The 27,935-nt window shown below is 47.1% G+C and overlaps 1 protein-coding gene across 2 annotated transcripts; it reads right to left on the minus strand.

The window, feature by feature from the left end:
• Lgals9 (galectin 9) lies at nucleotides 1-27,751 on the minus strand. Of its 2 annotated transcripts, XM_008821595.3 has the most exons (11): nucleotides 27,636-27,751; nucleotides 17,340-17,431; nucleotides 10,855-11,056; nucleotides 9,228-9,338; nucleotides 6,911-7,006; nucleotides 5,346-5,384; nucleotides 4,451-4,501; nucleotides 3,843-3,884; nucleotides 3,406-3,494; nucleotides 3,094-3,256; nucleotides 1-542 (listed from the first exon to the last, which is right to left on the minus strand). In XM_008821595.3, the coding sequence occupies exons 1-11, from the start codon at nucleotides 27,672-27,674 to the stop codon at nucleotides 396-398; spliced, it is 1,071 nt and encodes a 356-aa protein (XP_008819817.1). In that variant the 5' UTR covers nucleotides 27,675-27,751; the 3' UTR covers nucleotides 1-395. The 2 variants fall into 2 exon arrangements, with proteins under 2 accessions (XP_008819817.1, XP_017650702.1); XM_017795213.2 differs by lacking the exon at nucleotides 6,911-7,006.
• Nucleotides 27,752-27,935: the final 184 nt, after the last annotated feature.

Raw genomic sequence — 27,935 nt, forward strand, 5'->3', positions numbered from 1 at the left:
TGAGTGTGTCAACAAGCATTATTTATTTTAAGGACATTCTCTGATGAGAAAGTTCTGGTCAGTTGGAGGCCAGTGGGATGATATCAGGGTGACCCTCCTGGAGGGATAAGTGGAAAGAGCAGGTACAAGGGGCCAGAGTGAGGTTAAAGGTCAGAGGAAGGGGAAGGGCCAAGGAGGTTACCTCCCTCTAGCTTGGACCCATGTCCAGAACTGTGGGCTGAGACCCACATGCTGTAGCCCAGGACACCCTTCTATGGAGGGGAGTGAGCTGGGATCTCCAACTGCCTGGCCACCCCAGTGCTCTTGTGGGATGTGGGGAGCTGGACCTGAAACAAAGAGTTAAAATGGAGACCCAGACAGCATGCCCCAGCCCTCATCTCCAGGCTAGGACCTGCCTATGTCTGCACATGGGTCAGCTGGACATCACCCGCTACTTCCAGGTTGTTGATGGCTGGCAAGTTCTTCAAGCGGTGGAAGTATTCACACAGGTGTTGACTGTCCACAACCACCTTGAGGCAGTGGCTTTCACATATGATCCATACCTGGGCAGAGAGACCACGCCATTTGTGAGACACGGGAACCCAGGGCTTGTGTCTCCTTCCTGCTGTCTCTCCTTCCTTAGGAACAAGCCCATACCTGGCCTCTAGACACACTGCCCTTCACCAAATATATGTGCTGTCTGCCTAGTACCCTAGCATAGGCTGTACCCAAGCCTGGAATTCTGTTCCCACCCTGCATACCTTCCCTATGAGGAAAGTGCTGATCCATCTCTTCAGCAACCTTCCCGGACTGTCCCACCTCCTGACCCCCACTCAGTTTAGCCAACTGCCTGCTTAGATTGTGTCCCTCACTACAATCCACACTCTCCAGGTAGATCCCAAGCTACTAGTCAAGACTGCTGGCTCAGGGCATCTGTTCCTAGTGCTCCATGCCTGGGCTCCAGCCTAAGGCATTTTCTGTGAGAACAACTGGCACAAATGTAAAACATCATCACCTATGGCCACAGCTAACACCGTATGACACTGTATGTGGGCACTGTCCACAGCTAACACCGTATGACACTGTATGTGGGCACTGTCCACAGCTAACACTGTATGACACTGTATGTGGGCACTGTCCACAGCTAACACTGTATTATACTGTATGTGAATATTGTCCAAAGCTAACACTTTATTAGGCACTATATGTGGGCATTGTTCAAAGTGTACCACAGACCCCATGTCACTCCATTCTTCCAACACTGTAAGATTAAGATTCTTACTAATTCCTGGGTTTTTGCTAATTAAAATTCAAGGCCAGAGGCTGGACAGATGGCTCCAGGGTTAAGAACACTGTCTGCTCTTGCAGAGGATCTGAGTTCACCTCTCAGCACCCACACAGCAGCTAATAACTGTCTGAAACTCCAGTTCCAGGGGATCCAACACCCTCTTCTGTCCTCTGCAGGCATGCACACACTTGGTGCACTTATATACATGCAGGCAAAACATTCATACACATGAAATAAAATAAATAAAAATTTTTTGATTCATTTCTTTTTATCTTATGTGTGTGGATGTTTTGCATGCATGCTTCTAAGTGTACCATGTACATGCAATGCCTGTGGAGGCTGGAAGAGGGTGATAGATCCCCTGGAACTGGAATTATAGATGGTTGTTAGCCACCATGTGGATGCTGGGAACTAACTCAACCCAGATCCTTTGCAAGAACAGACAGTGCTCTTAACCACTGGGCCATCTCGAGTCCAAAAAAAAATTTTTTTTTTAAATCCAAGCTCAGCCAGTCGTGGTGGTGCACGCCTTTAATCCCAGGACTCGAGAGGCAGGCAGATCTCTGTGAGTTCAAGGTCAGCCTGGTCTACATAGCGAGTTCCAGGCCAGCTGAAGCTACAGAGAGACCCCGTCTCAAAAAGACCAAAAATAAATAAATAATTTAAAAAGCCAAGCTCAATTAAGTATAATAGCTCATACCTATAATCCTAGGGTTCAAGAGGCTGAGGTTCCTAGTCAGCTGAGCTACAGGACATGATGTATGCTTGCAATTAATCCCAGTATTTGGGAGGCAGGAGAAGCAGGAGTTGAAGGCCAGCCTTGGCTAGATAGCAAGACTGAGGCCAGCCTGGACTACATGTCTCAACAATAACAAAAATGTAAGCTCCGTTTGTGGCCCATAAAGCCCTACATTTCAGCCCTGTGCCAAGAGTTGTTACTACATTTTTAAATGATAGCTGCTTATTGCCCCGGGGTGGGGCCCAGGCATTGATTGTTCTGTTTTAAGCTCACAGGGTGATCTGAAGGTACAGTCAGGGTGGAGAAGGCCGGCTCAGGGCACCAGGCTTCCAGCTGCACCTCCAATATGTGTAGGGTACTTCTTGCTCAGTATGTAGCTGCGTAAGTAGAGTGAACGGTGATTCTTCTTGAGTTTGACTTGGCACAGATTGGCTGTGTGATGTCATGTGAGTGACTCTTCCTTGTGAGTACGCTTGCTCATCTGTCAAAACCAGTTACAGTCAGGCCCAATAGTGCAAGGCTGTACTCTGAGCTATTCAAGAAGCTGAGGTGGGGGGAATCATAACTTCGAGGCCTGCCTAGGCAACAGAGTGAGTTCAAAACCAGCCTGGATAACTTAGTGAGGCCCTGGCTCACAATAAAAATAGAGAAAAAAGAAGTTTTAAAAGAATTAAAAGGAGGGCTGAGAAACGAGCATGGTGGCTTAGGTCTGTAATTCCAGCACTCAGCAGCCTGAGGCGGATGGATCACCGGAGTTAAAGGCCAGCCTGAGACTAAAGAGTGAATTTCAGGTTAGCCTGGGCTAAAGTGAGATCCTGCCTCAAACAAAACAAAACAAAAAGGAGGGGTGGCGAGGTAGCTCAGTGATAGAAGCTTGTCTAGCATGCAGAAGGCTCCAGGTTCAATACTCAGTGCCAGGGTGGGGTAGCAGACACAAATCTTTATCTCAGGGAGGACAGTGATTGTAAAATAATACCAGTTTGTACAATAGTCTCACTTCTTTGAGGTGCAGCGCTCCTGTCCCAGGCATCTGCCCACATCCCACTCACAGACCTGTGCATCCTCCTCTTGCCCCCCAGCACCTTACCAAGAAGCTCTGACCGCGAATGAAGGGCATTTTCCCGGGAAGACTTCGCTCCTCAGGCCCCCAAGAGTTGTTGATCTGAGTGTTGCGGACCACAGCCTTCTCATCGAAACGGGGGTTCAGATGGAAAGCAATGTCGGTCCCAGAGCGCAGGTTGATGTGGAACCTGGGGTGGGCAGTGCACACGGACCCTGTCTGACCACTGAACCTTGGACCTAGCTCCTCTGCATTGTCCCCAGTCAGCTCAGAGTCAGGGGCTGGCCAGAAGATATAGGGAACCTCTGGTTTCCCATGAGCCCTGAAGGCCTGGCTTACCTCTTAGCATTGGGCAAGATGGTGCCCGACACAGTGATGGACTTGGATGGGTACAGCCCGCCAGGGATGGTGGTGAAGAAAGGCATTGGCTATTGGGAGAAGAGGGACAGTTCATTGGCAGTTGGGGGACTCGGTAAGGGTATCCGTGCACTTGGGATGGTCAGCTGAGTCTAAAGGCATAACTGTTACTACATCATCTGGAAGGAACCCAAGCATCTTCACTAGACAGCTTCTTGAGGTGTATAATTCTAACTAGATGAAGGGACCATTTTCAAGTTGAAAGCTCTTTTCAACAGCCTACTAATTTATATGGATATTTTAAAGTTTTCACCTTGATGTAGCAACCTTTTTTGATTATGCAAATCAGAGGATCATCCCCCCCACCAACCCTGTCTAACACAAATGAAATCTCTAGATCTCCCCAGTAAACCACTTACATAGGATGCAGTGGGGTATACCATGGGTGGAATTCCAGGATTCTGTTAAGAGACCAGGATTCAGTGCAGAAACACATATGTGTGCAAGACACACACACACACACACACACACACACACACTTTAGTCTTACTCTGCAATATGAGCCTGAGGCTAAGCATTCAGGTTCAGTCCTTAGAACCTCCCAGTCACCTTCCTTGTAACGTCAGCACCCCTGGAGCTTCCTTCTGTCTTCTGGGACCCCATCATGGTGCCTTGCCTTTTTGTCTCTTCCCCAACAGCCCCACCAACTCCAGGTCCCCCACCTGAGCTGCACTGACTGACAGGTGAGAAAGATTAGACCTGAGGCCACTACACTCCAGCCTGGTGAACAGGAGGACCAAGTTCTCTACTGTCCCTTGGGAATCTGCTTCTTTGATGACTATTCTGGAATCTTGACTGTCCCAAGGTCAGTTTGAGCTATACATCTTCCTAGCAGAGGGTCCATCCCCAACTGTCACTAACCTCCTCTTGAGCACTTTGGTTCCAACTCTGCAACTCTAGAGAAGTCTGGTTTTGCTGAAAAGGGAAGTCTGTGGGGATGGGAGCTGATAAAAAATTTTAGACTTACAGGGAACATCTGTCCAGGTGCACCATGGATGGTGTGGATGACAGTTTGAGCCTGGGAAAAAAAATAGGTCTTAACCAGCTTTGACCCTTGTGAAGACCAACACCTGTGACCAGAGGGCACCACTTAGCATGAGCCCTTAAGAGCTAGAACCTTAATCCAGGGCTATCACCTACCACGTCTCCTCTCTTGACATTCACATGCACTGGGAGTGGGGAGAGGTTCTCTATCTAAGGGGAAGATGGGCAAAGACTAGAATTCTGCCCCTGCCCCAATTTCTCTCACTTTGTAGGCAGGAGAGGTGAATGTGGGTCTGTCTGTTCTGAGACTGTGCACAGAAGGGCAGGAGCTTGTGCAGACAGGGCCATTCAGGTTTCTGAGCTCCTGATCCTCCTGCCTCCACCTCCCAGTGCTGGAATTACAAGTGTGCACCACCATGCAATGTTTATGTGGGGCTGAGGATCAAACCCAGGGCTTCCTGAATCTTAAACACTCTACCAATTGAGCTACATCCCCAGCCCTGTTTTCTAGATCATCTGGGCCAACCAGCCAGACCTCCAGCACCCACCTACCAACATCCCTGAGGCAGGGGAGATGTGAGGGTTGTGGCTTGGCCTTGTCTGCCCACCTTCCCTATATAGGAGAGGCTAGGCATTCGCTCTGCCTCCTTGTTTTAACCCATAGAAAGAGCCAAAATGAAGATAATCTATAAATAAATAAATAAATAAATAAATAAATAAGAGAGAGAGAGAGAGAGAGAGAGAGAGAGAGAGAGAGATGTGTTATAACACAGAGAGAGAGAGAAAAAAAATAAAATATATATATATAAATAAATATATATATATATAAGAGAGAGAGAGAGAGAGAGAGAGAGAGAGAGAGAGAGCAAAAGACTTACAATTGGCACATGGTGGGCAGGCTGAATAATACCCTGAGGCTGAAAAGGAGTAAAAAAAAAATCTGAAATGGTTATCACTGCAGGTAAGAAGCAACTTAGAACTCCAGGTGAGGCTCTTGTGGTCAGCGGTGTCTTTCCATACACAGACACCTCCTAAACCTGCAGCACCCAAATTCTCTCCCTCACGTGGACAGGGGTGTCAGTCTGGCTTGAGGGAGAAGGCACTGTCCCATGCTTCCTGAGAGAGGAGACAGACGATACCACATGTTTTCCCTGGGCTCCCAGAGGGCCAGAGTACTGCATGTATCTACTTCCCCATTTCAGAAAGGTTAAGCAACTTGCCCAGGCCAGTCTAGGTAGTGAGTGAGAAGATCTCAAGTGGTGTCCAGCTCTGTCACATTGTGTCCTCAACATTCCCCTCAGGCCAGGGCCATGTTGGGCTGCCCCACAAAGGCTTCCAGGAGCTCTGCCAGTTCCAAAGTTAGTGTGCCACATAAGCCACAGGATAGGTAGCTATGGCACCCCTCCCCAACCCCAACTGCCCCAGTGGCCACAGAAAGGACTGCTGGCTTTCCCCAGACCTTGCCACCATCCCACCTACACCCCTCTTGCCTGTGCTTGCTTCCTATTCTCCCTGGCTTTGCAAAACACATCCCACATTCATTTACTGAGTCCCTACTGCATGCCAGGCACTGTATAAGGGCTGGAGATACACAAATGAATGAGCCACAATGCCAGCATTCCAGGGGTTCCTGGGATGGGGGAGGGGGTATCCTGATGAAGACAGACACACAAACATGGTTACAACAGGATGTGGAGACTGGCAAGGCACAGACACATATGAAGTTTATGAAGACATGGGGCCGGTGGGTGGGGGAAATGAGAAAACTCTTTTAAGTGACGTTTGAACAAAGAACTGCAGTGCAATTGTTAGTTGGCAGCCTGTGCAAAAGCATGGTAGCCAGCCCCACGACTAATCAGAGGTGGACAGTGAGATGGGACCAGGCTGGGAGTGCTGTTACATCTTGCAGGGGAGTTTGAGCTCTATTTATTGAGTATTTTGGTTTTAGGGGACAGGGTTTTATGTAGCCCAAGTTGGTCTCAAACTTTCTGTTGCTGAGGGTGACCTTGAACTTCTGATTTTTTCAGCCTCTGCCTCCATGGTACTAGGCTTATAGCATGTGCCGCCACACCAGGCTTTGGGCTTTATTTTAAAAGGATGTTGTGTCTTAAAATTTTTATACTGGGAGAAGGTAAGATGGAATTTACTGGGTGAGGTCTACAGTGTTGGATAGGAAAGGGTGAGAGGAACCAGGCCACAGTTATCATAGTGAGGAGTCACCACAGGCTAGACCAATGCAGTGGCTTTGGGAGGAAGAGACCATGGTCATGGGAGAACAAAGGTCGGGGACGGATGCAGGTCTGAGCAGCTGATACAGACAAGGGACCTTGTGTGGACGTGATGGGGTCCTCAGGAGCTGAGAAGCCTATTGGCTGGACCTTCCTTCTGGCCTTCTATCCTTTCAGCTAACTAATCACCTCTGGGGCCTGAGTGTTTAACTCACTTTTGGTCTGCGCCCCCGGGGGTTCCGTGGAAACTGAACAGGCTGGGAGAATTGCATCGTGGAACAGATGGGCTGGACAGGAGCTGTGTAAGAGTTCTGTTAAAACAAAAGCAGGTCTGGGTGACAGAAGAGTTACTACAGACAAGGAGGAGCGCAGCTAGAGGCAGGGGCAGCAAGGGGCAGGCAGGGTCAGCAGCAGACAAAGAGTGCAGCTAGCTCCTGAGGCAGGTGGGACAGAAAAGGGTTAGGCTACTGTGAGCAAGAGCAGGGTGTCCATCTTCCTCTAGGAAGGAGGAGGGTGAACATAAGGGCAAAGAAAAAGGAGCTCAGATCTGGAGAGGACCAGCCTAGGATACACCGATCTCCCAACTTTCATCCAGTTACCCATAGACATTTGTTTGATTTTTTTTTCTTTCTATTTTTTTTTTTTTTTTTTGGTCTTTTTGAGACAGGGTCTCCCTGTAACCCCAGCTGGCCTGGAACTCACTATGTAGACCAGGCTGGCCTTGAACTCACAGAGATCCACCTGTCTCTGCCTCTGCCTCCTGAGTGCTGGGACTAAAGACGTGCACTACCACACCTGGCAAAATAAATCTCTTAAACAGAAATTTAAAACATAGCTGGATATGGTGGTGCATGCCTGTAATCCCAAACACTGAAGAGGCTGAGTCAGGGAGATAACAAGGTAGAGGCCAATCTGTTATACAAAGTTCAAGGCCAATCTGAGCTACAATAGTAAGACTCTGAATTAGAAAATATACTGGGGCTGGAGAGATAGCCAGTGGTTAAGTGTACCTACTGTTCTTACAGAAGGGACTGGAGTTCAGTTCCCAGCACTCACATCAGGCAGCTCACAACAACCTCTAACTCCAGCTCCAGGGGATCTGATACTCTCTTCTGGCCTCTTAGGGCACCCACACACGTGCACACATACACACATAAATTTTAAAAAATTGTTTTGAAGACAGGATTCCACTATATAGCACTAGCTTCCAGAAAACTCGCTATGTAAACCAGGCTCACTTTGCCCTCATAGAAATCTATCTGCCTCTGCCTCCCAAGTGCTTGATTCAAAGGCATGTGCCACTATGCCTGGTCTATAAATTTTTTAATTTAAAAAAACATTTTATTTGTTATTTGTATTTATTTTTATTTTTGTTCTTTTGAGGCAGGGTCTCCCTGTAGCCCCAGCTGGCCTGGAACTCACTATGTAGACCAGACTGGCCTGGAACTCACAGAGATCCACCTGCCTCAGCCTCTCAAGTGCTGAGATTAAAGGTGTGTGCCACCATGTCCAGCTTTATTACTTTTATTTTTATGCATATGAGTGTTTTGCCTCCACATAAGTAGTGTACCACATGCATGCAATGCCCACAGAGTCCAGAAGAGGGTGTTGGATCCCTGGAATTGGAGTTACAAATGGTTATTAGCTATGTGGGTCCTGGGACTCAAACCCAGGTCCTCTGGAAAAACAGCAAGTGTTCTTAATCACTGAGCCATCTTTCCAGCCCCTAAATAATTTAATTGCTGGGTGTAGTGGCACATGCCTTTAATCCCAGCACTCAGGAGGTAGAGGCAGGCAGATAAAGGCCAGCCTGGTCTTTATAGCAACTTCTAGGCCAGATGGGACTACAAGGAGAACCTGTATATATGTAAATTATTTTCAGAGCTAGGCCTGGTGGCACAGACCTGTAATCCCAGCACTAAAGAGGCTAAAGTCGAAGGATTGTCAGAAGTTTCCGGCCAGCTTGGTCCACATAGGGAGTTCCAAGCCAACCAGGGTTACATAGTAAGACCCATATTAAAACAAAAAGTGAATTAAATAATTTTTGTAACAAACATCTGTAATCTCAGCACTCATAGAAGGATCATGAGATCGTGGTCAGCCTGGCCTGCAAAGTGAGACCTTATCTCAAAAAAAAAAAAAAAAAAAAAAAAAGATTTTTTTTTTTTTAACACAGAAATCCAACAGACCCAGATCTGACCTCAGGAACCATACTGTACCTTTGCTCTGGATTTTGTTTGGTTCCCAAGCATGGGACTTTCTAGAACTACCTGGTCTTCTAGCAACAGAAGGTGACAGAGAGACTGAGTGACTCAGAGTGGCTGAGGGGAATTAGAGACCCAGGCAAGCGTTCCTTACAGAAAAAGCAACAGCAAGAGGGGCAACAGAGGAAAAGAGGCAAACACCAGACGGGGGAGCCAGCATGCCCAAAGCCACCTGGGGAGGACATGGCTGGTACCCAGTAGGGTGGGCACAAGCTCAACTGGGCACTGTACCCCATCCCCGGGACAGGTGCCAGGTTTTCCTTCTGACCTGGAAGTTGATGAGCGACAGCTGCAAGGAGCCGGTGACATTGATGGTGTCTACGAGGTGGTAGGGTACCCGGTGTGAGTACTGCACAAAGAAGCTCTTGTTTATCATCACCTGCAAAGGAGACTGTGTTGGAGAGGAGTCCCAGACAAAGGCAGGAACACACCTGAGTTTTGCTTCCAGAAATGAAGACCTGAGGCTGCTTTTCACATCAAGTCCCTCTAGGCCAGGGCATCATCCTCACTGCTATGCCAGGGATGGAATGTGTGAGTCACTGCCCTCCACCACCCCTCTCCACTGGCTCTGGTTTCTTGCTGGCAGTTAGTTCTGACAGTCATTCGATTATTACTCTAGGCTTGTCTTTCAATCATACTTCATCTGGGGAATTTTTCTTGCTATTGTTATTGTTGAAAAGGGGGCCCAGGTTGGCCTCAAACTATGTAGCCTAGAATGACCTTGAATGCCTGATCTTCCTGTTTCCATCTCCCAAATGCTGGCATTATAGGTATACCATACTCAGTTTATGTGGTGCTGGTATAGAACTCAGGGCTTTCTTCATGCTAGGCTAGCACTCTACCACTAGACTGCATCCCCAGCCCTCACCTGGGGTAATACTTGGTATACATAGAATGTTCATAGGGAGCAGAGGAGAGGACCCTCCCCCAAGTCTGTACGCAGAGTGCATGAGAACCTCAGTGTCACACAGACAAGCTCAGAAATGGACACACTCACCCATCCCTGTCCCTCAGCCCAGAGACATGAGTCAGTCTGCAAAGGTACTTTGCCCTTAGTAGAATCTGGAGAAAGGGTAGAATGTTGTTGACAGATGTTAGGACTTTGGATGTACCTCAGTGGTAGGGAGGGCACTTGCTTAGTATACATGAGGCCCTTGGTTTCATCCCCAGCACCATCGAGATGTTACCAGGGACCTGTGGTGGAGGACTTCCACTGCACAGGGATGGAATGAACTTGGACTTCAAAGACACATGAGGGGCTGAGGAGTTAGCAGTTGATAGCTGCTAGGGGAGGAGGTGTCACTCCTTTTGGGTGTTGTAGCCACTGCTAAGTGGCCTGTGATCTGGCAAATAATCTCACACTCATGCAAGCAACCCTAATAAATCTCAGTGGGCTGTTTAGAAGAAGAAGAAAAAAAAAGACAGAAGGTTGGAAGATGTGTTGGGATGAAGGGTTCCAGAGGGAGTGAGAGGGAGGTAAGAGGGGAGGTCAGAAGAGGGTGCTGGATCCCCTGGAATTGGAATTATGAATGGTTGTTAGCTGCCATGTGGGTGCTGGGAATTGAACCCGGGTCCTCTGCAAGAGCAGCCAGTACTCTTAACTGCTGAACCATCTCTCCAGCCCCATAAAAAAATATTTTTAAAAAGAAGACACATGAGGTCAAAAAGCCACGTGGTGACAGGTCTAGGTCTTATTTTCAAAAAGTGATTAAACAAGAAGTGTGCCTGTAGACCAGGCAGGAGTGTGTAAGGGATCCCCGTAGCCATGGGTGACATCTCACAAGGCAGCAGTCCGGATCAGTGTAGTGGTGTTGTTGGAGCCTGATGTCAATGAATGTGACTGCTGAAGGGTCATTGACCAAGTTGGGCGGGCTGGAGGAGGCATTCCTGCTCACCTTGAAATCCGACCTTTGCACCAGGAAACAGAGCTCAAAGGGCACCCCCTTCTGGAAGGGCATCTGCATCTTCCTTTCCTCAGACCCCCAGGATCCTTTCTGCTTTGTGTTGCAAACCACGTATCCTCCCTCTTCAAAGCGAGGGTTGAAGTGGAAGGCAATATCATTTCCACTGAAGCCGGTCTGAAAGTTCACAGCAAACCTAAAGCAGAGAAATTAACCTTCTGGAGCATGGCTTACTGCCAAGGTCAAATGGGGGCACTGGGTGCCTCTGACTTCCTTGTTTGTTAGCATGCTCTGGTTCATCTTATCTGAACCTGATACATTTTTGTGCAATTATTACATTTTGCCCTTTCTGTGTTATTCCCTCCCTCCCTCCCTCCCTCCCTCCCTTCCTTCCTCTCTGCCTTTTCTTTTAAGATTTATTTCTTATTTGTGTGTATGTATGTTTGCCTGCATGAGCTTATTTGCGCCACCATAACAGACTTGCCACTCTTGCACCATTGGGCACATCTTACCCAGCCAGTTGTAGTGTTGCCCACAGGGTCCACAGCTGAGTAAGACTATTGATGACAAATCTCCCCAGCAGCCTGCATAGCACCTTCCAGCATGGAATGCCATCTACCAAGAAGGAGCTTCCAGCCCAGTTTCAACTTGATTTCTACATGTCCTGACAAGAGTCCACGGTGGAAGATAGACTTGTTGCTAATGCCATCACTTTTCTTTACAAATTGTCTACTTAACTTTTTAAGGAAATATGGGGGCTAAAGAGATGGCTCAGCAGATAAGAGCACTTGATGTTCTTGCAGAGGACCTGGATTTGTTTTCTGGCACCTACATTGTGTCTCGCAACCACCTGTAACTCCAGTTCCAGGGGATCTGATGCCCTCTTCTGTTCTGGTGATGACCAACCGCTTTCTGATTGGATTTGAGGCCCACTCAATAGGAGGGAATTCCCATCTGGCACTACAAACCTGGATAAAAATCTGTAGCTGGGAGCTCATAGGCCCTAGTGGAGAAGCTATTGCTATTGCTTTGCTAAATGGACGTGATGTCCTACCAAATAGCCTTCTAAATAATTATGTTCATGCCTATTGATTAACGCTGGCATCAGCTTTGGTCAGAGAAGCTTTTCTTTTGCAGTGGGCAGTGGTAACTGCAGAAACTCACAACTAGACAGTGATGAGAAGTGATGGTTGTAAATGGGTCATAAAGGGTAAAACAACAACAACAACAAAAAAAAAAAACATAAATGGGTTCTAGATGAGACATCTCTATTAAGAGCCAGAGGAAAGAGTTGTGGGACACTATCTTCCAGGTATGACTTGACCATTGCACTCTTGAACTCACAGCAGCTGTGATTACCTGCACAAGACCTGCATAAGACTGGGCCAGACAACATTCTGTCATGGGGAGAAGAGGGGCTCTGAGACACCACCCTTCCCTGGGGATTTATAGGGGAGAGACAGTTTTCTTCAGTGGGTAGCCACTGGTAAGGTACCCACATTCCTGTAAACAAAACCTCATCCATGGTCATCATATAAGCAACCTTCATGAAATCCATTGGGTCCCATACACACAAATTGGCATGGAAGAGAAGGAGGGGCTAGTTGGAGAGAAGAATGCATTCAGTAGGAGTGAGAGGGGGACAAGAGGGGGTAGTGGGGGTGAATATCATCAAAATACATGTACTCGTGCATGAATGCATGTGGTGGTTTGAATGAGAATGTCCCCTGTAGGCTCCAAGTTTTTGAGTACTTGGTCCCAGCTGGTGATGCTGTTTGTAGAAGTTTAGGAGGTGCGGCCTTGCTAGAGGAAGCACATCACTCAGGGAAGGCTTTGAGAGTCTGTAGCCTTGCCCCATTTCCAGTTTCTCTCTACTTCCTGGGAGTTCTTAAGATGTGAGCGCTCAGGCCACCTCTGCTGCTGTGCCTCTCTAGCCTGGCGGACTCCCCCCTAGAACTGTGAGCCTAAATAAACTTCCTTCTATAAGTTGCCTTGGCCATGGTGTTTATTCAAGCCACATAAAAGCATCTAATACAATGTCACAATTAACATATATTAATAAAAATATCTGTGTATTGCCTGCCTGTGTATAAATGCACCAAATGCATGAAATGCCCTTGGAGGTCAGAAGAGGGCATCAGTATCCTCTGGAACTGGACAGTTGTTAACCCTTGCAGAGGACCCAGGTTCAATTCCCAGTACCTACCTGGTGGTTAACAACCATCCATAAGTCCAGTTCCAGGGAATCCTGATGCCCTCTTCTGACCTCCAAAGGCATTACATGACACAGGTACAGGTACACTTATATACACGTAGACAATACACTCATACACAAAATGAAAATAATAAAATATTTTTTAAAAAAGAAAAAAAGGGGCTGGAGAGATGGCTCAGCGGTTAAGAACATTGGTTGTTCCTGCAGAAGACCCGGGTTCAAATCCCAGCATCCACATGGCAGCTAACAACTGTCTGTAACTCCAGTCCCAGGGGATCTGACAGCCTCTTTGGACCTCCACGGGCATTGCACGACATGGGTTCACTTATCTACATGCAGGCAATACACGCATACACATAAAATAAAAAATTAAAATAAAAAATTTAAAAAAAAGAAAAAAAAATTTTTTGAAGCAAGAGAAAAAAAAAATACGTCCTAGAAACATATATTTTACAGTTGACATCAAAAAGGAACATCATGAAATTTGCCCAGGAAAGCCCTTTGCACAAGCAGACAGTGCTTGGAGGCTGGCATTGTTGGAAGCCAGCTTGTACTCGCTCAATTGGGATAGAAAAGAACAAATTCAGGGCAGGTACAACGGCTCAATGGGTAAAGGCACCTCACCACCAAACCCGATGACCTGAGTTTGAACCCAGGACCCAGGTGATGGAAGGAGAGAACTAACTCCCACAAGTAGTCTTCTGAGGCCTCCACATGCACCTGTGGCATGCACACTCCCACATATGAACACACACACACAAATAAACAAAATGCGACAATTTTTTTAAAGAACGAACTCAAAGATTATGTGAAATTGCTTTCCAGACATAAAGGCCCTCATCACAAGAGTCTGGTTCTCACTGAGTGCTAGACATATAAGAGGTGGAAGATAAGCCTGGACTTGGACCCCAGCTCCACACTGCTGCTTGAGGTGACCCCTGACCCACACTACCTTGCTCAAGTTCCCCTCTACTTAGATGTTGGAAAACATTCATTCTTGGCTCTCTTCCTGGGAGGAAATCTCTCCTCTTGGCAACTTTCTTTTGGAGTATAGTAGGGGCTCTAAGAGGGCCAGTCAAAGCCAGAGAAACTTCCAGGGAGGCCGGCTCACAAAAGGAGCTCCATCAGTATTTGTTCTGCCCAAGTCTGTCCACTTAGATCCTAGAACCAAGCTCAAGCCTGAGGCTCTCTCTTCCAAACATCTCCCAGTCCAACCTTCTGCATAGGCGTGGCTGGTGTCTGGCCACTCTGGATTCCTGGCTACCCAAACAGAGCGGGGGGCAGATGGGGGAGCTGCTCTGCTACCTGTAGCCCCCAGAGTGGCCAGATTGTGCCATACCCTGAGGGAGCCTCTGACAGACATTCTATCAGGTTCCTGCTGAAGAGCCCATTTGAGTTCTCCCCTGTTGCAGGAAAGTATATTCTGGAATATTCTAGGCAGAACACTAATAAAGTTCTCAGTGGCAGGTGACCCAGTGGAAATTGCTGTGGCCCTGAGCCCAGGGCCTGTCCCAGATGGCCATGTGTCTAGGGATGCTAAGAGAAAAGGAGGCTCGAGCATACATGGGAATCAACATTGAACCCTTATTCCTCTTTTTGAGACAGGGTCTCATGTAGCCCAGGCTGGCCTCAAGTTTGCTATGTAGTTGAGGATAACTTTGAACTCTTGATTCCCCTGTCTCTACCTCCAGAGTTCTAGGATTACTAGCATGTGCTACCATACATGCTAAGTTTATTCTGTGCTGGGGCTCAAACCCAGGACTTCACGCATGCTAGGCAAGCACTCCAACTGAGCTACATCTCTTACCCCCTTATTTCTCTTGCACTGAAGATCACTGCTTTTGAAATTTCCTATTTTTCTCTCTTGGAGAGGTCTGGCAACTTCTATCCTGTCCTTTGAAAAACTCTGCCCATACTCCCAGGAGGGAGGCATCAGCTCTGAGTGGAGGAGGGTGGTCCTTAGCAAATGGGATGAAGGTGGGGGTGGTACTCAGGGGTAGGCCCTGGATCCCCAGTTGGGGGGGCCATAGGGCAGTCTCCTGGTGGACTGTGGGGTTATCAGATAGGTCGCATGGCTAGCATGGCTATGTCCACCCAAAAGACAGCAACAGTGGAGAAAGTTAACTAGAATTCAGCCAGCCAAAGTGAGGTTGGTCAGCTTGTCATGAGGATGACTCCCATATAAGGCCTTGACAGGCCGCTGGGATTGAGAAGGTGGAATTGAAATGGGCAGCTATGACTGGAGAGGGGCTAGGACTCACACATCAGCAGATGGCTGCCACACAGACCCACCCAAACCACATGAAGGCCATATATCTCTGTACCACTCACGTGGGTGGCTCAGAAGAGGTCAACCAGACCACAGGAGGATCAGAGGCCCCTGCAGCCCTTGAGAAGATTCCTGGATGCTTCCCTGACCCCAGACAGCCCTCCTTGGTATGAACTGACATTCCCAGGGGAAAAAAATCAGTCCAATGGTAAACATTCTACAAGGCCAATTGATTAGCTGAGGTATTGCAGATCCAGAGACTAACTTTAGCTCTCTGAAGAGAGCTTATCTTGACTAACTTTAGCTCTCTGAATAGCCATTTATTGCCCACTTCTGTGTCTGACCCAACATCCTTCTCACTAACACATGAAAGATTTTAGGATGTATTAATTTGAGAGACTTCTACTTTCTACCAACCCAAAAGCTAAGAATGTCATCAGATGTATCTGAGGCCTATAGCAGAGATCTCCCAGCCTTGCTGTGACCTGCCTACTTGCTGTGAGCCACCAACTTGCTGTGAGCTGCCTACTTGCTGTGAGTTGCCTACTTGCTGTGAGCTGCCTACTTGCTGTGACCTGCCTACTTGCTGTGACCCACCCACTTGCTGTGACCTGCCTACTAGCTGCTCCTATCTGTGTATTTGTAATCCTGAAACCATTACTATGTTGGAACATCATATTTGAAGCAACCTGAATCCATGTTCCCAGGCCACGGTCACTCATTCTTGGGACCTGAATACACTCGCTATTCCCTTTGAGTTGAGAGCTGTGCTCTGTATCAACAAAGGAAGGAAGAACAATGTGCTGACATTTTTAATTATTTAGTGCTCAAAAGACCTTAAAATCTAGAGACTCCAGATTGTGTGTGTGTATGTGTATATGTGTGTGTGTATGTGTGTGTATGTATGTGTATGTGTGTGTATGTATGTGTGTGTGTGTGTGTGTATGTGTGTGTGTGTGTGTGTGAGTCTATTGAGCCCAGTGCCTGGCACAGACTAGGCAAACCCTCTACCACTGAACTATATCCTCAGCCTTCTTTCTACTTTTTATTCTGAGACAGGTCTTGATAAATTGCTCAGGCTGGCCTTGAACTCCCTTAGTAGCCCAGGCAGACCTTAGCCACCCCAGGAGCTAGGTTTATATGCTAATGCTGTCAGGCCCAGCTACCTGGGACTTTTTTAAAAGACAAGATCTCATATATTCCAGGCTGGCCTCAAAATTCCTATCTAGCTAAAGGTGACTTTGAACTTCATCTACCCCTTTCTTGCTGGGATTATAGGTGTGTGCCTTCGTATCCAGTTTGTCTGATGCTGGGATCAAATCCAGGGCTTTGTGAAGACTAGGCGAGCACTCTACCAACTGAGTTATATCCCAGTCTTGGGATTAATTTTGATAGGAACTTCAAATATTTCCCAGAGTTCAAAAATAGACAGTGCTGGGACTAGAGAGATATCTCAGTGGTTAAGAACACTTCCTGTTCTTCCAGAGAACCCTAATTCAATTCCAAGCACCCATATCATGTGCCTCACAACTACCTGTAACTCCAACCAATATGATGCCTGTCCTCTTCTGGCCTCTTGGGCACCTGCACATACATGGCAAACTCACACAGATACCCAGACACACACAAAATAAAATAAATCTAAAGATAGTTGCCAGGTGTGGTAGTGTACACCTTTAATCCCAGCACTTGGGAGGTAGACATAGGCAGATCTCTGTGAGTTCCAGGCCAATTGGGGCTACAGGAGACTCTGTCTCAAAAAAAAAAGTAGATGAGTTCTCTTTTAGCACCACTGATCATAATGTCAAGAGAGCATCCGGCTGCTCTGTACATGCTATCTGCCTCCTCAGACTGTGCGCTCCAAGGTACTGGCATCTCTGAAGCCTATAGAGTCTGTCAGCGGTGCTCTGGATGCAGTGGTGGCCCTCCATGCCCTGCAGCTCAGTGGTTACTGAGCAATGAGGCTGCCGATAAACAGCAGTGTCATCCACAGACCTGTTTACAGAGGAGTAGGTGATGGTGCCCAGGACAGTGATCTGAAGTCCCTCCTGCAGACCTCCTTGGATTATCCCAGAAAAGGGGACGACCTGCAGGGGGAAGCAGGAGACATCAGTTGGCTGGCACTTGCCTCTTGTGATCCTACCTGGCTGGGGGAGGGGGGGAACTATGAAGGGAGCTATCCAATTAGTTACACAGTAGTTCTGAGAGTGTGAATGGACCACCAGGTTCTGAGAGGCATGATAGAGAGCTGACCTGGAGTGACAGTGATGGAAGTGACCGCTGTGGAATCTACCAGAAGGCTGCCCCTCAGACAGGAAAACACCATGCATCTGGCCTGGAGGGCAAGCAGCTAGGATGGTGAGAAGGGTTGCTGGCCCCCAGCCAAGTTCCCCCAAAGACCCTAGGGTTCTGGCTAGGGACTCAAGAGGCCCAAGGGACCAAAGGGATCCATCATTCTGTTTTAGCAGGTAAACTTTCCACATACCAGAAAGGACCAAGAGGAAGGCACCCTGTACTAGATAGCTTCAGTTATCAACTTGACACACCTGGGTAGAGGAAAGCTCAGTTTAAGGATTTCTTCCATTGAGTGGGCCTGTGGCCATGTCTGTGGGGCATTTTCTTGATTGTTGAGTGATGTGGGATGGCCCAGTTCATTGTGGGTGTTGCCACCCCTGGGCAGGTGGTCCTGGGTTAAGAAAGGAGGCTGAGCACACGCCAGGAGAGCAAGCCAGTAAGCAGTGTTTTCTGTGGTCTGTACTTTGGTTCCTGCCCTGAGCTCCTGCCTTGGTTTCCCTTCATGATGAACTGAAAGCTGAAGATAAAATAAACCCTTTCCTCCTCACGTTGGTCTCTGTCAGTGTTTTTATCACAGTTCCTTCCCTAGAACCCCAGCAGTTTGTGAGCCCCAGTGTCTCCATCCCAGGCCCCCCAGCCAGTCCCTCTGTCTGATCTTTCCCCAGCCTCCTTAAAGGAGCACTGGATCCCAGGAAGTCTCACACTGTTTGCTGTTTTAGAGTCCAGCAGCGGAATCCTAGCCACTGCTTGTTATCTAAGCAGACTTGAGAAGCTCAATCTCTCTTTGCCTCCATTTCTTCATTTACAAAATGGGGATAAAATACCTCCCTTCTTCCCAGGACTGGCACCTGTCTGCCACCCCACCCACTTGTCTTGTGCTCTCTGAGCAGAATCCCCACATTGGTGACTTACTGGTTTTCAGAACTTCTGGAATGCTTTTTAGTCATGTGGCTCTGCCACGTACATGGGCTTTCTCCCTGATTCCCACATTGTTTTAGGTTTTTTTTAACGACTTCTCTCACATCTCTTATAGGTCAACTCCCTATAAAAAGTAAATGCTTACAGGAACTGGGAAGGTGATAGTTTTGAGTGAAGTGGCCAGTAGGACACTAGGGAGTTGGTAGGGACTGGGACAAAGTGGATCCCGCACCCTTCATCTAGTGGAAGCATCTGCTCAGCTCTAAGGAATGGTCACCATGCAGGCACAGTATTGGAAGGCTGCCGCAGGGAAATAATTACAAAGAATTAAAAAATTTTCTCTCAAAAGAATGGTCACAGGAATGCAACTTTGTAATGTTATTTTGTAATCACTCCCCTCAACACTGTGTAAAACTTTTGCTTGGAACAAGGACTTGAAATCATTTGATCTTCCCCATCTTGTGAAACTTTTGTTTATACAAAGGTCCTGTGCATTCTGGGAACTTGATGGCTAAGAGTAACTGACCCTTCCCCATTTCCTTCATTTCCTTTTCCCCGATTCTTTTAAAACTTGCTGACCTTGAAAGACTGTAAGATTGGATCTGAGTCAATGAGAAAAAGACACATGTTTTTGCATTAGGATGAAACCTATCAAATTTCCTACTCGGTGTTCTTGTTGATACCTGAATTAGGCAACACGCTTCAGTAAAAGTAAAAGCTGACTTGCAGAGTTACTTTAGTTTTATCCATGTGGTTATTGTGTGGTATTATATTTTATTTCTAACACCAGGCAAGCATAAGAGACAGGTTTAGTACCTTGGGACCCTATTTGGTTTTGAGTTATGCACAGCTCCCTCTTGTAATAATGCACTTGGCAGCCTAGTTCTTTTACCTGCACATACTATGCACGCACATCTCTCTCCAAACAATGCACCTAGCAACCTCAGAATTCCATTGACTCACCACCTGCGTCTGACTACACTGACTTCTCTTTCTGATCAATAGTATAAGTTTCCCAGCCCCTGGTAACAGTCAAATTTAGATAATTTCTATTCAAATGTACTCCCCATATATCCAATTATGAAGAACAGAAAGGCCAATCCTACCTGATGGGTTTTGGGTGCATGCATAGTAAAGCAAAACTGTGTCCTCTAATAACCTTTTAGGGAGAAGCTCCTATTTACCATCTTATGCCTATGCATAATTGGGCTTGCATATGATTAAAATCAGATCCATTATGGGAAGGGACATGCACAGTAGAAAAAAATGACTATATGTTCTAATCTACCAAACAAAATAGAGAACAGGGACTAGAGAGATGGCTCAGTGGTTAAGAGTACTTACTTCTCTTTTAGAGGACCCAGGTTCAGCTCCCAGCACCTACATGGCATCTTACAACTATGCGTAACTCTAGTTCTGTGGGATCCAATGCCCTCTTCTGGCATCTGAGGGCACCAGGCACACATATGGTGCACATGTATATAGGCAGGCAAAGCACTCATAAATATAAAATAAAAATAAATAAATTCCTAAAAAAGAAAACCAAGCTGGGCATGGTGGTATATGTCTTTAATTCCAACACTCAGGAGGCAGAGGCAGGTGGATCTCAGAGATGGAAGCCAGTCTGGTCTACAGGGCAAGTTCCAGGCCAGCTGGGTCTATAAGGAGACCCTATCTCAAAAAATGAAAGAGAGAGAGAGAGAGAGAGAGAGAGAGAGAGAGAGAGAGAGAACCAGTTAAGCTACACCCCTTAGTAACTAAATTCTCCTCCCCTTGAACCCCATAAAAGGAAGCCCCAAACGATATTTGGGGCCCTTGACTGTCTTTACTCACATGGTCTGCTGTTACTCTTGACAGTCTCTGATCTGTGCTATCAAATTGCTCAAATAAACTAATCTTGCTTCTTTTGTAAATCCATGTGAGCCCTTACTTTCAGTTATTTGGATAGGAGACCAAGAACCTGGAAACATCTGACCCAGGCCTGACCACCAGTAATGGGGCTTCCAAACTTTTAGAAGACAGAAATCTGAACAATGATGATAGTTTTATGTTCTAATTTCAGGGTGGTGGTGGTGGTAGTGGGAAATCCTTGAAAAAGATTTACATAGAATTCTAGCCAGGTGTGGTGCTGTATGGCTGTAATCCCAGCACTTGAGAAGTAGATGCAAGAGGGTCTGTAGTTCAAGGTCAGCCTGGACTACATGAGGCCTTGTTACAAGACCCCCCCCCAATTTAAAATGAATTCTTGGGACTGGAGAGATGGCTCAGTGGTTAAGAGCATTGGCTGCTCTCACAGAGGAACCACTTTCAGTTCCCAGCACCCACATGGCAGTTAGCAACTGTCCTTAATTCCAGTTCCAAGGGATTCGACACCCTCTTCTGACCTCCGTGGGCATTGCACTTACATACATGCAAGCAATACGCTCATACATATAAAATATAAATAATTAAAATATTTTAAAAAATGAACTCCTATATTATAGAGATATGTGAGGAAATATTTTCAGTGAAATGATATGTCTGGATTTGCTTTGAAATAATCTGAGACTGGAAAGGAAGGTGGGTGAAGGTACAGAGAGCAAGCGGGGTAGGTCAGGGATGCACAGGCTGTGGATGATACTGTTCTCTCCACAGGCTTTGACTTTTCTCTCGTAAAAAGTCATCACCCCACAGCCAACTGAAAACACCCACCTTCCAAATTCAGTCCACTCACAGTTAGACCAAGATGCTGCCCTGTGTAGGGGGATCAGTTACACCTTCTATCCCATGTAGTACCTTCCTGAAGCTGCTAAACTCCTAGCCTACAGCAGCCCCAAGGAAGGGTGGAACAACAGAATTCATTTCCTAAATTACAATTTTAGATTTTATCCAGTACCAATCTGCTGAACTCAGAGACCACTCCCCTCTGAAGTCTATAAGCATAATGGGTTTCCTTTGTTCTTTCTGTTGGACCTCCCCCATATTCCAGCTTCCCCTGCTGCTAGTGGTTGGTGTTAATAAAGGATCTGATCACCAGAAATATTTCAGCTCCAGTGAACAGTGAACCAGCATTTCATCCAGGCTTTCTTTTCTTATCTCACACTGGCACTGCCTGCTGGCCTTCACCATTGAGTTATCTGGTCACCTAGAACCTATGGAAGGCTGTCCTAGCTCAAGGTACAGGTCTACTGCTGTGATGGCCCTTGAGTTACTGGGAGGTCACTCAGACCAACCTTTGTCTATCATCTCGGGGAGGTATCTTGTTGTACCTCATGGTGTTAGGAATAAAATCTGAGGTCCAAGGACCCCATCAAAGAACACTCGAACAAAGCATAAAGTAACTTGGCAAGGCAGATTTTACTTTTGCAAAAGGGTGACTTGCTTGATCAGTCAGATCCTGCAGGTACACACAGGACCCAGAAGCTTGGGAGACTTTTATCCCTAACGCAAGAGAACTGTGTCCTTCCCCATTAGTTGGGGTCCAACCTCACAGTCTTTTCCAGTTGGCTAGTTTAAAGAATCCACATGAAGGGAGAAGAGCTCTACCATACCAGGCTATCAGGCTCAGGAATGCATTGGGGCCTTTCCTTAAACAGAAGTCTTACAAGGTGTGATGTGATTAAAAGATTAGAAGTCCTTGTCATAAACCAAGTTTCCAAGTTTTGCAGAGTTTTAAAGAAAAGACTAATAGCTACTGTTTCTTACAATGGGAGGCCTGAGTTCTGCTATCAAGCACTTCAGTGACCTGGAACAAAATCACAGCTTGCCTCTGTCTGAGTCCCTTTGGTCCCCCATCCAAGCCTGAGGTGTGGGTGCAGAACAGTCAGCCTGAGGGAACTGTGGATTGGCATGGCAGAATGTCTTTTTTGTTGTTGCTTTGCTTTGCTTTGTTTCTATGATACTGGGAATTGAACCTAGAACCTCTCACATGCTAGGCAAGCACACTTCTACTGAGCTATAATCCCAGCCTGGCATGAAATTGATTGTAAGGGTGTTGACTTAAGGGTATTGAAAGATCCTCTTCTTTCATAAAATTCTCATCAGAACCTTTGATTGACAGAGATGACAGTTGGCCAGTTGACACTCCTGGAAAGCCTACAGCCTTGGAAACATGCTCACCTCAGGACATACAGATCAGGAAACAGATGTGATAGTGTTGGGCTCGAAGTACACAGACGGTATGGGAGACAAGGACACAGGAAAAATGGACACAGGTCATGGTGGCAGGGCAGTGTAGATGGACCTCTGAGGCATCAGGTTCTCCAAAAAAATTTTGTGAGATTTTCAGTGTCTTTTTTTTTTTTTGCTTGTTTGTTTGTTTGTCTGTTTGTTTGAGACAGTCTCATGCAGCTCAGACTGGTCTTGACCTCATTCTCTATGTAGATGAGGATGACCTTGAACTGATCCTCCTGCCTCTACCTCCTAAGGGTATCACAACACCCAGCTTAGATTTTAGTGTCTTAAATGGTGTCTCCAAATTCTGAAAAGGATTATTTTAACATGAGTAAATCTTATAAGCAAGGCTGTTCATTGTAGCACAAGAATAGCAAAAGATTGGAAAGAACCTAAAATCCATCAAAAGTGAAATAAATGATACTACTTCATATTCAGTGTAGAAAAGAGGAAGATGAAAACTGAGCACCGAAGTGGAAGGGTCCCGTTTGCGTTTATTTATTTGTTATTTGTTTATTTATTATTTATTTTGTGTGGGTATGGAGGTCAAAACATGACTTGCAGGATTCAGTTCTCTCCTTCCATCACATGGATCCTGGAGATCAAACTCAGGTCATGAAGCTTGGTGGAAAATGCCCTTCCCCCTGAACCACCTCCCCAGGGCAGGATGACCACATTGGTATAAGAAGGTGGAGGGGTGGCTATATGCACACATTGACTAATGTGTGGATAAGCTATTTCTGGAGGAATTCTTTGGGGCTGATAACACTGGAAGCCTGCAAGGAGAGTCCGAGTGAAGCACCTCACCCCCCCCCCCCAGACATGCCCAGAACCAGGAAATGTGTTGATTTAAGTGGCAAAAGGGACTGTGCCAATGTGCTGGAGATTCTTGACTGGGCAGATTGCTGGATTACCAGGGAGACCCTATGTAATCATGTGTGTCCTTATAAGAGGGAAGCCAGAGGATCAGGCTCTGGAAGTAGATGTGACAAAAGAAGTGAGAAGTGAGATGTCCCAGTGGGTAAGGATGCTTGCAGCTTACTTATGACCTAAGTTCAATCCTCAAGACCCAAAGGGTGGAAGGAGAGAACTGACTCACAAAAGCTGTTGTCTGACTTGGCTGTGAATACACACACACACACACACACACACACACACACACACAAAACCTATCAATCAATTAATAACTTGCTTAAATGTAGGGGCTGAAGAATGCTTAAGAGTACTTTCTGCTCTTGTAGAGGACCCAAGTATAGTTTTCTGCACCCACACTGGGCAGCTCACAACACCTACAACTCCAGCTCCAGGGAATCCAACACCCTATTCTGGCCTCTGTGGGTATGCACATATGTAATTTTTTTTAATGAATCTTTTAAAATAATGGCAAGAAAAGAAGTGAGAGTCGCTGATTTTTATTTTATTAAATATGTGTGTTGTGTGTGTGTTATGCGTGTATTGTATATGTGTATTTGTTTTTGGTTTTTTGGGTTTTGTTTTGTTTTTTTTTGTCTTTTGAGACAGGGTCTCCCTGTAGCCCCAGCTGGATTGGAACTTGCTATGTAGACCAGGCTGGCCTTGAACTTACAGAGATCCACCTGTCTCTGCCTCCCAAGTGCTAGGGTTAAAGGTGTGCACCACCATACCCAGCGTATTTGTGTTATGTGTGAGTTTGACTATTGTGTTTTTTTATGTAGTATATATGTTTATTGTGTATTTGTGTGTGTATTGTGTGTATCTGCATTGTGTGTGTTGTAAGTGTATTGTGTGTATTATATGTATGTGTCTTCTATGTATGTATGTTGTGTGTTATAGATGCATGTATTATATGTATTGCATATATTGTATGTATGTATATGTATTGCATGTAAGTGTACTATGTGTGTTTTCTGTAAGTATATTGTATGTGTGTGTATTGTGTGTATGTATATATATTGTATGTAGGTGTATTGTGTGTGATGTATATAAGTATATTGTACTGTATGTATTGTATGTGTGTCTGTATTGTCTGTGTGGTGCTGGGGGTTAAACCAAGGACTTTGCATATGTTAAGCAGGCACTTTACCATTAAGCCACACCTCCAGCTTTTCAACTCTTCATTATGAGATTTCTGCCCTTCTGAACGGTAGGAGAACAAGGTGCTGGGTTGTGTGGGGGACTCAGGCTGCTGTGGAATTTGGACCTATGTGGCCAGTGAGGAGTCTGAGCACAAAACAATGGGACCTGCTTTTGATCCCTACTTCTAGGGAGGGTGGTGTTGTTTTGCACAGGATTTATGGCTTAATAGACCTTGGCTCGTGTCCAAGTAGCCTGTGCTAACATTTCTGACACTGAGCAAATCACTCGTCCTGTATGTACCCTGGTCCCTCTTGGGATCAGTGGGGCAGCAATGGCAGCCTGCAGTGTTCCTGAGAAGATGAGATGAGATGCCAGAGGGAGAGCCCTGGCTCAGGGGGGCCTTGATTGTGTAACTGTTTTGCACCAAGACAAATGCACCCACCTCCCCTGGGCCAGAACTTGTCTGCTCAGAGGCTGAGGACTTCTACCTCTTTCCTATTGGGCAATGTAGAAGGCAGAGCTGGGCCTTACAAGCCAGAGCATGGGCAGCTCATTGTCACAGGAGGATGCTCAGTCCAGGCACCAGAGACATTTGCCTGGCTGGATAACATGCTTTTAGCCAAAGAGCCCTGTTACCCCAGAGGTTTGGAGGCCCTGACACCAGCCAACCTTTCTTGCTGGTGTCACCTCGCTAATCCTCCTAACAACACTGCTGTTAGTGTTACTTCTACAGATGAGGAAACTGAAGAACAGGAAGGGTCAATAACTTTCCCAAAGTCAATGACCGAGCTGGGATTGGAACAGCAGAACTCCCACTCTCAGTCACAGGTGACATGGTTCCCCCTCAGGAGGAACCATCCTTGGTCCCCAGCTCACCCGGGCCACACAGAGGGGTCACCTGCTTCCCTGGGACTCTCAGAGGAGGCCAGCTATACATGGGAGTAAGAGTGACCAAGCCAAGCCCTCTGGCCAGATCGATACAGTTCCTCAGTAAGACAGAGTTACACTTCTTTTCCACAGGGTCAGTAAGGGCATCGTGGCTCTGGCTGCAGAAGTCAGTAGGTCATTGAGTGAGGCTAGGTGGAAGGGTATTCTCAAGGCTGTGGGGACTGCAACTTGCAGAGGGCCTCCTTGACTGCACTACAAGACCTGCTTTTCCTCTTCCTTGCCTGGAGGAAGATTTCCTTTCTGGTTTGAAAAATTTGCTTCCTCCCCCTCCATCTTTTTTTGACAGGATTTCATTGTGTAGCCCAGGCTGGCCTTGAACTCATTATGCAGCCCAGGCAAGCCTATAGCTTTTGGAGATCCTCCTGCCCCAACCTCCCAAATGCTGGGATTGCAGGTGTGTGCCACTGTGCAGTCTCCCAGGTGACTAGTTCTTCCAAGGGGCGGGGCCTGCTTCAGAGGATGGACTACTGAGGGCCTGCTGTAAGCCATCTTGGGACAGAAACCTCGAGCCCTGAGTAACACCAATGCGACTGCGGATCGCACAGCAGCCGGGCATACTCAAAGACAGAATGGCCTGGCCCTTATGGACCTGGGGGCAAGACTGCTGGCCCCTGAGGCGTGGGTGAAAGCTAGTGGTGCCTATGGGCTAGCCGTGGGAGTGAGCAGATACGACGGGCTCTGAGCCGCATTGCAGAGCTGCACAGTGCCTGGCTGAGCCATGCTTAGGCACTGGGTGCTCATTTCTTTGTTACTCCCCTCTCCCTAATAATAAATGCACATAAAGATATGTTATATGGTTTGCCTGATAGCCCAAGAGACTCCAAGGGAACTCTGGCGACATGTGCCCAGCTGAAGATTCAAACTTCTAAATCCAGGCCTGTGCTAGGGTGAGCTGTGATGCCAGGACTGTCCCTGATCTGTACTGGGACAGGCTCTGATGCCAGGCGCAGGCAGCCGGTCCACCCACAGCACCCTGCCATCTCCAACCATGCACACAGTGAGTGCATTGCAGAAGGTTCCTGAGAGCACTTATTCTAGCCTTCTTGATCACCATCTCTCTCTGTGAGCACCCCTCTTCTGGGAAAAAAAATCAAGGCATTTTCATGTGCCATTGAGGACACATGGAAAGTACCTAAACCTCTCAAAGCCTCAGTTTCTCCGCACACAAAGTGGGAATAATAAGCTGCACAGGCTGTAAACAAGGCCACCTGCAGACAGGCAAAAAAAAGCTCACTAGGTGGCCCTTTGCACATCCCACTGTAGGGGCAGTTACCAACCCCTTTGCCCTCCTCAGACATCCTGGACATATCCTTGGGTGAACCCTGACATGGCCTTTAGGGCACAGACACCTCTTCAGGAGGGCTTCCAAGCTGCCCCCAGACTTGTGCTCACACTAACCTCTCCTAAAGTGCCTAGGTACCAGTGTGCTAGGTACCAGTTAAACATGGAGATGTACCGTCTGCTTACTCCTTACCCAGTCTCAGGAGGTGAGCTCAAGGGTTATTCCTATTTTACAGATGTGGTAACTGAGGCCCAGCTAATGAATGGCTGAACCCTGAGAGACCATCTCCAAAGCAAGTACCTTAGGTACCATGCAGGTAGCTGTTACCTTTCCAGAAGCCTATCCATGCCCCTTGATAGAAACCACCTTGTCTAGATACTATTAGGCAGGATGGAACAGGCACACAGAGAGAGCTCAGCAAGTGTTAGTCTACCACATGGATCACAATAACCACCCTTGTGTCCCCAGAGGAACAGTCAGTCCAGCATGGAACAGTACTTGCATTGGGATGAACCTGCCTGGCATTTATGTCCTTCACATGTTTTCTGTGGGACAACCCACCATTACCCGTGCCACTCAAAACTAGAGCAACTTGCCCTGGCTATGGCAGCCAGCTCTTCCTGAGCCACCCCAGAACTCACCGGGTTCACATAGGGAGCTTGGGTGCCGTAGAAAGCCATGTCTTCTGCCTCCGGGGCCACCACTGCCTTTCACAACTGCTGGCCTTTGTACAGGGCAGGGCTCAGTGGAGAAATAGAAACTACTTACTCAAAGGGGAGGAGCCAGGATTCAGCCACAGGAGGAAGTGTCTGGAAAAAGAGAGGTGGTACCAGGGTGAGGGCTGAAGGTGGGACTCAGGGGAGGACAGCAGATGCTCTTGGTTCAGAAACCGTGCCTCCCCCGCCCCCCATACTGTGTTCTGCCCAGAAAGGCAGCCTTGT

This window comes from Nannospalax galili, unplaced genomic scaffold (genome assembly GCF_000622305.1).
Source record: "Nannospalax galili isolate Female #2095 unplaced genomic scaffold, S.galili_v1.0 scaffold8, whole genome shotgun sequence".
Classification (NCBI taxonomy): Eukaryota; Metazoa; Chordata; class Mammalia; order Rodentia; family Spalacidae; genus Nannospalax; species Nannospalax galili.

Excerpts from the sequence above, each read along its gene's own strand:
- Lgals9 (XM_008821595.3), bottom strand. The coding sequence starts at position 27,674 with ATGGCTTTCTACGGCACCCAAGCTCCCTATGTGAACCCG. Across the intron at positions 5,385-6,910 it reads CCCGGGGGCGCAGACCAAAA|CCTCAGGGTATTATTCAGCC; the intron begins GTGAGTTAAACA and ends ACTCCTTTTCAG. Across the intron at positions 3,495-3,842 it reads TATACCCCACTGCATCCTAT|CCAATGCCTTTCTTCACCAC; the intron begins GTAAGTGGTTTA and ends TTCTCCCAATAG.